Here is a 12,514-nt window from a genome sequence, read left to right as displayed (position 1 = left end):
CTTCCCAGCCATGCTGGAGATCCCCACCAGGGAGCAAAATGAATGAGAGGCAGCAAGTGAAACTGGCCAGTGGGGGGTCAACCTCCAAGTGGAACTGAATGCACTCCAAGGCAGTGACCTCTGTGCCCCCAGGAGCTCCTTGGACTTAACTCTGGGCAGAAGACCTCATCTTGCACTCTCCTGCTATGCCTGTCCCCTGGATCGCTAAGCTCCATCCCATCCTATCCAAGCCTCCATCTCCTCTCATCTTAGCTATTGTGGGTCCTTCCTCTATGCCACCCCCAAACTCCAGTGAGGGCAGGATGCTGTTGCCACCTACTGCCATGTATAAAGAGGGGTGACCACATCACCCCAACCCTCAGCAGCCCCCTCCCAGCTCCCTGCTCACTTCAGGCACAAGTTCCACCCCATCTGACAGAAACTGCCTCTCTACTTATTCCCTTCCCAGCTCCCAAGACTCATCTAGCCCTACTCTCCGCTCTGCTCCTTTCCCACTGCACTATGGGTATGAGCACCTCTTCCTGTGCAGCTCCCACTGTCCTCAGCCACATCCTTCTCTCTGTTCCTCCATGGCTGCTATCAAAGTAACAGACAGAGGCCTCAGTGAGAACTGGGGGCCCATTGTGCTGGGCACTGCATGAGCACTAAGAGTCAGTCCCTGCCCCAGAGGCACAATGTTTGGCTTCTAGAACCACAGGCAGATGGGTGCAGCATTGGAGCTGTGGTGATGTGTAGACACAGACAGGATAGATGCACACATTGCTTATGTAGGGAGGCAGACAAGATAAATACACAGATAGCCACTATAGGCAAGATAGATAGGGAGATAATGCAGTGCTGTTGTAGCCATGTTGATACCAGGATACTAGAGAGACAAGGTGGGTGAGGTGAAGTCTTTTATTGGAGATGAAGTCTTCTGGTGGAGAAAGAGACACACTTTTGAGCTACACAGAGCCCTTCTTTGGGTCTGGAAAAAGGAATCTGAGTGTCACAGCTAAATGCAGGGTGGGACAAAAACCAAAACCACCCTATCACTGGTGAGTGAACACTCTTCACAAAGCCGTCACTCCGTATTTGACCTGTCAGTCCTCGTCCTCAAAGAGAACCTTCACAGCACCTTCAGAAGAGTGCCTGCAAGTTTAACTTTACTAGACACTAAAGTCATGGACTTCACTGATACTGGTTTTATGATTCATTACAACAATCTGTAACCCACCAACCCACTTTGTCCTATAACGGCAGATATTAATTGCCCACTAATATGTGCTTACTCCCTTTCCTAAACAATCTGTCCCAACTTGCATTTAGCTGTGACATTCTGATTACCTATTGCAGACCTGAACGGCTCTTGCGTATCTCAAAAGCTTGCCTCTCACCAGCCGAAGTCGGTCCAATAAGAGATATCACCTCACCTACCTTGTCTCTCTCATATCCTGGGACCGACACGGCTACAACTACGTTGCAGACAGACAGGCAGCTGGTTCTCCACATGACACTGTTCAGTATCCTCCTGTGTCTCCTCAGATACACTCATGTACCCATATGGACCCAAGTTCGGAGACAGAAGAACACCCAAGGCAGACGATGGGGCATCTCCTGAAATTCCCATCTCTGTGCGCTTCTCCTTCTACAACAGAAGTTACCGCTCTCTTTACGTAAGTTGCACATCACCTCTGCATGGGAGTGTCTCCTCAGCAGCCCAAACCCGAGGATGATCTTCTCCACTGGCAGGCTCTTTGGTGGCCTCTGAGAAATGAGTGGATGGGGTCTCAGTCTAGTTCTTAGTGGGCAGGCATCAGTATCCCCCAGTCAACACAGAATGGCATCCTGGCTTAACCATGGCAGAGATCACATGGATGGAATGAGCCAGGGAGGCTGAACTACCTGCCCTCCAGGGGTGGGGTGTTTAGAGGGGGCAGCAGTGAGGTCTAGGCACCAAATGCCTTTCTGTAGCCAGTAAAAAAGGTCTGCACAAACAGTCTGCAACGTCCACCGAGTGCAGTGGCAAGGACCACATAAGAATATAAAAAGCTAAGCTGCTATACAGAGGAGCGTAGGGGACAGAGAAATCAGTATGTTTGGGGATGGATATCTAGACAGACAAAATGGGTGAGGTAATATCTTCTATTGGACCCATTTCAGTTGGTGAGAGAGACAAGCCTTCAAGGTTACGCAGAGCTCTTCAGGTCATAATATATTACTGAAATATATATATAAAAGATATTACCTCCCCCACCTTGTCTTTCTATTCTGGGACCGACACAGCTACGACACTGCATAGAAAATAGACAGACAGACAGACTGATCAATTGATCAGAGAGTATGGGGAATGGATATATGTGGTGATAAACAAGAGACCCTCAGCTCCTTTCCCACCCGCAGGTGAATAATAATGGTGTGGTGTCGTTTGGCGTCCCTGTGAACCAATTCACACCCGACTCTTTCCCACTGACCGATGGCCGGGCCTTTGTGGCACCATTCTGGGCGGATGTGGATAACCGCATCACGGGCGAGGTGTGTTTCCGGCAGAGCCGAGACCCGCAGCTCTTGCAGAGAGTCACGGCTGACATCAACACCTACTTCCCCCATGAAGAGTTCACCGCGGCCTGGCTCTTTGTGGCCACCTGGGACCGTGTGACCTTCTATGGCTCCAAATCCTCCAAGGTAAAGTACCAGAGGGTCTTGGTTATAGTGGAGTGGGGAAGGCCTGGAGCCAGGCTTCCTACGTTCTACCCCACCTCTGGGAGGGCAGTGGGGTATAGTAGTTAGAACTGGAAGGGGCTGGGAGTCAGGACTCCTGGGTTCTTTCCCCTAATCTGGGAAAAGTGAGTCTAGTGGCTAAAACAGCAGGGACACGGATTCCAGACTCGTGGGTTCTAGTTCCAGCTTTGGGGATGGAGTGAGGTGTAATGGTTAGAGCAGAGGGGCTGGGAGTCAAAACTCCTAGATTCTATTTCTCTCCCCACCTCTGGGAGTGTGTGGTTCAGTGGGAGCGGCAGGAGTGGGCTTGTGTTTATCTTGAATCCGTATTGTGCAATGTCTAGCTGTGAATGGTGTGAGCCTTTGGCAGGGTCTGCATGGCTCAGTGGCTCCACTGAATGGGTGGCTCCTTACACCCTCCCCTGTACTGCCTCAGCCAGGGGATCTGAGCTTTCCAGGAAAACTGGCTGGAAACAGAGATTTCACTAAAGCCAGCTGCTGGGTCACAGCTGGAATTCTCACAGCAACTGAAATTGGGGGTGAGGGTGGTGCTTTGGGGCCAGATCCTCAGCTGGGGTGAACTGGCACTGCTACCTGGAAATCCATGTTGATTTACACCCGTTGAGCATCTAGCTCTCTATGACCTCCTACATTAATGTGCATTAAACAAATGCCTGTTTATAATTAAACACACAATAACTGTCTTGATAAATCTTCATTAAATACATTGTTAGGAACATTAGTTTTCAAAGACAATGAAACCAGCTTGCAGAGCTCCTCAGGCCAGAGAACTAAAAGGTACCTGAGCGCAGGGCTCAATGCTATTATCACTCAGCCTGGGGTAGATCAGGAGTAACCCCACTGAATATAATTGAGATGCTCTTGATTTATATGAGCTGAGATCAGAATCTGGTTCATAACCTCCAAAATATTCAACAATTGTTTCACTGAATACCTCATTATTCTCATCTGGTGGCCTGTTTGGTGGTTTGTCTGGAGTGAGTGTGGTGGTTCTCAGCACATCTCCTAGGGGACAGGCATTGACATGACAACCCACCCTTTCCTGCCACTAACACTAATTTAACCCGTTCATTGTAGGGGGATAACTCAGTGTTTTGAGCACTGCCCTGCTAAACCTAGGGTTGTGAGTTCAATCCTTGAGGGGGCCATTTAGGGAACTGGGGTAAAAATCTGTCTGGGGATTGGTCCTGCTTTGAGCAGGGGGTTGGACTAGATACCTCCTGAGGTCCCTTCCAACCTTGATATTCTACGATTCTATTGTCCACCTCAGCAAAGAGACCAAGCATTGATTAGTCCATGGCACCTGAACTTCCTTCCCACACAGGTGGGGGTCAGGGGTGAACATGGGACTACACCTGGCATGTGGAGAGAAGAGCTTGGTCGTAGGTGCTGGTTTGTGAATTTTCACCGATTATCTTCCTCGCGGTGGCTGCACTATTGTAGGTGAACACCTTCCAAGTGGTTCTAACCACCGACGGCGACCTGTCCTTCATCATGCTGCACTACAGTGATATCCAGTGGACAACAGGGGTGGCAAGTGGTGGGGACCCGCATACTGGATTAGGGGGCATCCCAGCTCAGGTAGGTCTCGCCTCATTCCTCCAGGCTGGAAAACTGGGAGGCTGAGAAGGTGTGTTCAGCAAACATGGGTAACACTTTCAGTGGACATAGGCCTAGAAGAGTCATCTCTCTATTATGGAAGGCAGCGTTTGTCTGTCTATCCATCCGTCCATTCCCATACACTATCATGCGTGTAGCTACCTACTGGACTCAGAAGCCCCTATCACCTTAGTACTAGTGATTAGGAAAGGAGACTAAGATCCAGGCCCTGAGTTCTAGTTTCACCAAAGCATGTGAGTCAGGACTCCTGAGTTCTTGGAGTCTATTCACAGCATGGGAGGCAGTGGGGTCTAGTGGGCAGAGTAGGGGGCTGGAAGTCAGGATTCTTGGATTCAGTCCCAGCTCTAGTAGAAGAGTGGGGGTCAGTGGTTGAAGTGGGAGGACTGGGAGTCCCTTCATTTGTATTTGTAGCTCTTGGAGTGAACTGTAGTTTAGTGGTCACAGAAGTGATGAGTCATTACCCTTGGGTACTTTTCCAGTTGGTGGGACCCATTGCAGTGCTCCTGTTCCTGCCCAGTAGGGGACAGGGGTACAAAAACTGATTCTCCCGATGAGCCTGGTGGCCTGCAGATGCCCCATCATGGACTGCCTGGCACTGCCAGGACTCATGTGTATCCTGTGTTCTGGCTGCCCCTGGAGCTGGATCCACAGCACTGGAGTCATGTCTCTCTCTGACACAAACAGTTGCCACCTTCCTTTGATCCTGTTCCTATTCATTCCCCTCTCAGGCTGGATTTAACAGTGGTGGGTCCAAAAATTACTTCAACATCCCTGGCTCACGGACCCCAAGCATCCTGAAGATCAGTTCAATGAGCAACATCAAGAGCCCAGGGCGCTGGGCCTTCCAAGTGGACCATTTCGCTGTGCCCAACGGCTGTATCTACAACGGTGAGTGGCAGAGGCCGCAGCACTGCCGTCCAGTTGGGGGCGGCAACATCTCTCTCACACCAGTATATTACAGACTGCACCTTGCACTTGCTTTGGCTAAGACCCCTGTCTCTTCTCTTCTCTGATCCACACACCCCGCTTTGACCCCATCAAGGATTTCCGTGAAGCGTGTAAGCCTGGATGCTCTGGCCCTTTGTCTCTGTCTAAGTCTCTCTCCCAGGCACCCTAACACCTCCTGACCCATTCCCTCGTCCATCCCGTCCATCTCCCGGCACCTTCCTCCCCTCCCATCGCTCGCCCCATCTCTCTGTTCCCTTCTAGCACATCCCTCTTTCTAGCCCCAACCTTCTTGAGAACCAGCCTTCCAGGCCCTCTCTAACAAACAACCCTTACATGCTGCATCCTTCTGTCTCCCTTTACCTAGGCCCAAGCGGCTGCTGCCTGCATCATCTGCCCACCCAGATGGGCACAGACTCACATCTCCTGCTCTCTCTCTCTCTGCAGCCAACTTCCTGCCCCCCGGCACTTTCTTCTGGAGCGACCAGACGTGCAAGCGCCGGTGCCAGTGCATGTATGGGGAGGACGGGGTGACATGCCATGAAAGGGGTTGCTCCCTGGATGAGGCCTGCCACCCAGCCTCCTGGTACCACGTGTGTCAGCCCATCAGCCGAGCAGCCTGCCAGGCATGGGGAGGGCGGCACTACAGCACCTTTGACGGGCGACTCTACCACTTCCAGGGGGCCTGCACCCACATGCTGTCACAGCTGTGTGCCCGCCCGCATCCCTCTAGCCTAGCACCATTCCAGGTGGAGACAGAGAGTGAGGAGCCAGGAGCGGCACAGGGGGCACCCTGGACCCACCGTGTCCGGGTGACAGTCTATGGGCAGGACATCGCCATGGCCAGGGGAGCCACTGGACACATCACGGTGAGTTGGGGGCTCCATGACATAAGCCCAGCCCCAATGTAACTGCTCTGTCTTCATACTCCCACAGCCCCTAGCAACACAAGCCCCTCCCATACTGCCCCCCAGTGCCCTCCCGCTCCAGCCCCTCCCGTACTGTCCCCCTGTACCCTCCCACCACCCCTAGCATACTGCCCCCCAGTGCCCTCACACCCCAGGCCTCCCATACTGTTCCCAGTGTCCCTTCCACTCCAGCCCCTCCCGTACTGTCCTCCAGTGTCCCTCCCACCCCGGCCCCTCCCATACTGCCCCCCAGTGCCCTCCAGCTCCAGCCCCTCCCGTACTGTCCCCTGTACCCTCCCACCAGCCCCTAGCATACTGCCCCCCAGTGCCCTCACACCCCAGTCACTCCCATACTGTTCCCAGTGTCCCTTCCACTCCAGCCCCTCCCGTACTGTCCCCCAGTGTCCCTCCCACTCCAGCCTCTCCCCTACTGCTCCCCCAGTGCCCTCCCACTCCAGCCCCTAGCATACTGCGCCCCAGTGCCCTCCCACCCCGGCCCCTCCCATACTGCCCCCCGGTGCCCTCCTGCCCCGCCCCTCCCATACTGTCCCCAGTGTCCCTCCCACTCCAGCCTCTCCCCAACTGCTCCCCCAGTGCCCTCCCACCCCAGTCCCTCCTCTACTGCTCCCCCAGTGCCCTCCCGCCCCAGTCCCTTCCCTACTGCTCACCCAGTGCCCTCCCACTCCAGCCCCTCCTGTACTGCCCCCCGGCGCCCTTCTGCCCTGGCCCCTGGCTCCCGTACTACCCCCCGGAGCCCTCCCACCCCCGCCCTTCCTGTACTGCCCCCGGTGCCCTCCTGCCCCAGCCCCGCTCTGCCCCCAATCAGGATTTAGCTCCTCCCTCTCTCCTTCCAGTTGCCGTTGCCAGCGAACCGGAGGGGCGGGAGATCCCCGGGCCTGCTCCCCTCAGCACCATCTCACCCCATCTGCTCTAGCCTCGCGCTGGGGCCGTTGGGCTCTTCCAGCTGCGCACACGCAGAGGAGATGACAGGAAAGAGGCAGGAAAGAACTGAGTGTTGTTATCATGCCCCTCAGCCCCCTCTCTTCTCCCCTCTCGCCCCTTTCCCCCATCACCTACAGCCCCCCTTGCTTGCCCCTCAGCCCCCCTTGCTTCTTAGCTCCTCCCTCATCTGCCCACATCCCTTTCCCCCCAGCTCCATTCCTCACCTGCCCTTCGCCCCACCAGCTCTCAGGACACCTAAGTACTCCACTGGGAAGACACTGGCGTAGAGGTCACAAATCCACAGGATCTCTGCTAGGTCCCAGCTTTTAAACCGTCCCTTGAAGGACCCCCATCACTGTGCCAGCCCCACAAGGGTTCCCACACTTCTTTAAGGGCAGGCCATGGCCGAGCCTCAGGGCTCCAGCCCTCCTGCTTCATGCCGGGAGCTCTGGCCAGTGAATCCAACTGAGGCAGACTCCTGGTCAGAAACTTTTACCCTTTTCAGGGACCAGTGCACCTCAGTGAGTGTCTGCAGTGATGCCAGGCAGCCCTTTTACATCAGAGCTGGGTTTATTCATCAACTGGAGCCCAGCACTGAAGTTGTCAGTTTAGTGCAGAGAAGCAAAAGTGAAGGCAGAATTCAGACTGGCCAACATCAGGGCTGCTGCCGAATCCATTTGGCTTGGCCTCCCTCGTTGTCAGTCCCAGCCTGTATCTTTCCAAAGCGCAGCTCCTAAGACAGCTACCAGACACCCTTTGGTCCACTGATCTCCTCCTGCAGGACTCCTGCTAAGTTCGCATGTCTCATCTGCCCAAGTTTCCCTTTGTTAGGTGTCCATTGTTCAGTCCTTGGGTTCACCATTGTCTTTTTGGAGCCTCTATTAAAATGGGTCAGTTTCAGCCAGTTAACAGCTCCTTCCTACCACCACAGACAGTTTAGTGACACAAACACTTCACATCTCCTGCTCTGTCCCAATAGCAGCGTCGTATCCCTAGTCAAGGAAGTCATTGCCAGGCATATCACTGAGAAAAATATTACATAAAATTACCACATTGTCCCAGGAGGTAAACGTGCAGTCTGCTTGGCAAAGAGATTATTTTCTCCCAAGTGTCTTTTTTCTCCTGTTAAAAGAACAGGAGCACTTGTGGCACCTTAGAGACTAACAAATTTATTTCATCATGAGCTTTCGTGAGCTACAGCTCACTTCTTCGGATGCACAGAATGGAACACACAGACAGGCGATATTTATACATACAGAGAACATGAGAAGGTGGAAGTGTGCATACCGACAGGAAGAGTCTAATCAAGTGAAATGAGCTATCATCAGCAGGAGAAAAAAAAAACTTTTGAAGTGATAATTAAGATGACCCATAGAAGGTGTGAGGAGAACGTAACATAGGAAAATAGATTCAATTAGTATAATGACCCAACCATTCCCAGTCTCTGTTTAGGCATGAGTTAATTGTATCTAATTTGCATATTAATTCGAGTTCAGCAGTCTCCCTTTGGAGTCTGTTTTTGAAGTTTTTTTGTTGCAAAATTGCCACCTTCAGGTCTGTCACTGAGTGGTTAGAGAGGCTGAAGTGTTCTCCCACTGGTTTTTGAATGTTATGATTCCTGATGTCAGATTTGTATCCATTTATTCTTTTGTGTAAAGACTCCAAAGAGAGACTGCTGAACTCGAATTGCTGAACAAGAATGATGTGGAAATATTGGAAAGAGTCCAGCGGAGGGCAACAAAAATGATTAGGGGTCTGGAGCACATGACTTATGAGGACAGGCTGAGGGAACTGGGATTGTTTAGTCTGCAGAAGAGAAGAATGAGGGGGGATTTGATAGCTGCTTTCAACTACCTGAAAGGGAGTTACAAAGAGGATGGATCTAGACTGTTCTCAGTGGCACCAGATGGCAGAACAAGGAGTAGTGGTCTCAAGTTGCAATGGAGGAGGTTTAGGTTGGATATGAGGAAAACCTTTTTCACTAGGAGCGTGGTGAAGCCCTGGAATGGGTTACCTAGAGAGGTGGTGGAATCTCCTTCCTTAGAGGTTTTTAAGGTCAGGCTTGACAAAGCCCTGGCTGGGATGTTGGTCCTGCTCTGAGCAGGGAATTGGACTAGATGACCTCCTGAGGTCTCTTCCAATCCTGAGATTCTTTGATTCTGAGTTGAACAGGAGTTAATAAAAAAAGCAAACAAAACAGAGTTTTAAACAGTCTCAATGAAATTTTCTTCCCCTCTCAATCAGTCTGGTTTACTAGCATGGGGTCTGTAATGCCATAATCCTCTCAGTTTTCTGCTTGACCATAGGGTCTTTCAGGAAAAAAACAGGTAAGCACAACCTGGATTTCTAACGTAAATTAAAAAAAATCCAGTCCTAAAAACAACCCTTTCAGGTCTTTAGTTGCTATATATTCATAGATTTTTCTGGCTAGAAGGATGGTCCCTTATGATCATTAAGCATGGCCTCAGAATTTCATCCATTGTTTGCTTCATCAGTCCTATAACTTCTGGGTAAGGTGAGCGTATATGTTTAAAAGAGATGTCTAGTTTTAATGTAAAGATTCTTGGCGATGGAGCATTGCTAGGTCAGTTGTTCCAATAATTAATTCCCCTCACTGTTAAAAAAATGCATCTCATTTCAGCTCTGAATTTCTTTCTCTTCAGCTCTCAACCATTGATTCTTATTCTGCCTTTTTGTCTGCTGGATTAAAGAGCCCTCTTCTCTTGGAAATCTGCTCCCCATGTAGATTCTTAGAGATTATAAGGTGGGGCCATGAGGAGAAATAAGCTAGTAAGCATGATCCTCAGCTGTTGTAAATCAGTGTAACTCAGCTGAAGGCAATAGAACTGTGCGGATTTATACCAGCTGAGGATCTGGCCCAATGCCTCCAGAGTACTTTATAATGAAGATCACAGAGAAGAGCTCAGTGTTTTATTCTCATCAATCCCCTGCTAGGTGAATGGGATAAAGTCTCTCCTTCCGGTCACGCTTCTCAGTGGCAAGATCCAAGTGCACCAGAATGGCTTCTCTGTGAAAGTTGCTACTGATTTTGGGGTGGAGATTTCCTATGACGGGATTCAACGTGTGGAGGTTACCGTGCCCTCGACTTACCATAACTTCACCTGCGGCCTGTGCGGGACACTGACTGGTGACCCCTCCGATGACTTCCAGACTCCAGATGGCACCTTAGTCACGTCAGCTGCTCTCTTTGCCACAAGCTGGCAGGTGAAGAGTGAGAGGCACCAGTGTGCAGAGGACCAGGCGCTGCCTTCTTGTCCCAGTGCTGAACAGGCTCTTTATTCTGGCCACGACTACTGCGGCATTATGAAAATGTCTCCAGGCCCCTTCGCAGCCTGCGCTCAGGCCCGATCCCAGACAGGATTGGTGGAAAACTGTATGTATGACCTCTGCATGTCCAGGGGGAATCGGACTGTGCTGTGTGGGGTTCTCGATGCTTACACCGAGAGCTGCCAGGCAGCCAACGTCACTGTTGGGCAGTGGAGAACAGACCAGTTTTGTGGTGAGTAAAATCTTTACAAATCTTTAGCTAACCATCTTGTGTGTAAAGGATCTTAAGCATGTATGTGGCCTCCGTTACTGCAATTACTCCATTACTGATTGCCTCAGAATCTTCAGTATATTTTTTTCTCACGGTACTTCTGTGAGGCAGGGCACTGCGATTCCATAGATAGAGACCTGAGCCACGCAGAGACTCAGGCTATGTCTACACCAGTGGTTCCTAAATTTTTGTACTGGTGACCCCTTTCACATAGTACGCCTCTGAGTGTGACCCCCCCTTATCAATTAAAAACACCTTTTTATATATTTAACACCATTGTAAATGCTGGAGGCAAAGCGGGGTTTGGGGTGGAGACTGACAGGTCATGACCCTCCATGTAATAGCCTCAGGACCCCCTGAGGGGTCCTGACCCCCAGTTTGAGAACCTCTGGTCTACACTGCACCACAATATGGACTCCGGGAGGCGTGAATTGTAGAATACACCAAATTGTTGCATTCCAGTTGGCTCATGTGGTTGCTGCTGGGGTGGACTAAAAGTTAACTAGTTCATGTTAATATAGTTGTCTTTCATACAGGCTGTGCAAATGTGAACTAGTTACCCTTTAGTTCATGCCAGCAGCGTCCACATGGGGTAGTTAGAGCACAGCACACTAGATTGCACTGCAATTCTCACCCCTATAGGCCAAAGTCCGCCCAAGGTCACACAGGAAATACCCATTGAGCCTAATTCTGATCCCATTTCCACACTGGCTCCAGGGGGGTTACTTCTGATGTATACTTGAGGTTGGAGAGCCGGTAAGAAATAAAATTATTGGTGTAATTATTGCTAACAACTTCATCTGTATTGGAGAGGAAGGATGGACCCCTTGGGCAAGGTACTGAACTGGGGTCTGAGTTCAATTCCTGCTCTGCCACAGACTACCTGCGTGACCTTTGGCAAGTCTGTGTGCCTCAGTTCTCCATCTGTAAAATGGTGGTAGTAATCCTTTTCTCCATCTGTTGTCTATTTAGGTTGTAAACTCTGATGCAGGAACTGTTTCTAACTATTCTTAGAATCTGGACAGTGTTTTAGCATAGCAAGGCCCTGATCTCGGTTCACATGTCTAGATGCTACTTTAATACAAATAGTAAATAACAATAACAACAGGATTTTCTTGGGATATATGTTATTCCCAGTAGAGTACAATAGGTCCGCCCAGTACCAATGTAATTTTTGCTGTCTAATGACCTGGGTTATTTCCTGAAACTATATAATTAATTTTCATTATTTGTACTCCACCTGTTATCACCTATAATCATTTAAATCTCATATTAAACGTATATACGTTTCAGTCAAACTTTAGGATAAAGTTAAATGTATAAATGGCTTTGTCAGGGTTCCCTCCCCACTCTGAACTTTAGGGTACAGATGTAGGGACCTGCATGAAAGACCCCCTAAGCTTATTTACCAGCTTAGGTTAACAGTAAGCTCCCACCACCAAGCGTGTTCTAAATCTTAGGGGAGAGCCACTTGGAACTCTGCCTTTCCCCAAATATTTCCCAAGTCCCTAACCGTCCACCCTTTCCTGGGCAGGAAATCCCCCCTCCCAAGTCCTTACACCCCTTTTCCTGAGTAGGCTTGAGAGTATACCCTCACCAATTAGTCCTGGTGAACACAGATCCAAAACCCTTGGCTTAAAACAATGAAAAATCAATCAGGTTCTTAGAAGAAGAATTGTAATTAAAGAAAAAGATGAAAGGAATACCTCTGCGAGATAGAATGCAAGATAATTTCACAGACAGATTCAAAACACAGACGGTTTCCCTCTGTGCAAAACTTTAAAGTTACACAAAGAACCCAGTTTTATCCTCCCTCTAT

At 50.3% G+C, this 12,514-nt stretch overlaps 1 protein-coding gene across 1 annotated transcript; it reads left to right on the top strand.

The window, feature by feature from the left end:
- Positions 1-569: 569 nt before the first annotated feature.
- Positions 570-10,664, top strand: LOC115640399 (alpha-tectorin-like). The gene is made up of 7 exons (XM_030543140.1): positions 570-603; positions 1,504-1,655; positions 2,383-2,664; positions 4,165-4,302; positions 5,070-5,229; positions 5,734-6,155; positions 10,092-10,664. The coding sequence occupies exons 1-7, from the start codon at positions 570-572 to the stop codon at positions 10,662-10,664; spliced, it is 1,761 nt and encodes a 586-aa protein (XP_030399000.1).
- The last annotated feature ends 1,850 nt before the right edge of the window (positions 10,665-12,514 follow it).

Source organism: Gopherus evgoodei, unplaced genomic scaffold (genome assembly GCF_007399415.2).
Source record: "Gopherus evgoodei ecotype Sinaloan lineage unplaced genomic scaffold, rGopEvg1_v1.p scaffold_31_arrow_ctg1, whole genome shotgun sequence".
In the NCBI taxonomy this organism is placed as follows: domain Eukaryota; kingdom Metazoa; phylum Chordata; order Testudines; family Testudinidae; genus Gopherus; species Gopherus evgoodei.
This window is presented reverse-complemented; position numbering and strand designations above follow the sequence as displayed.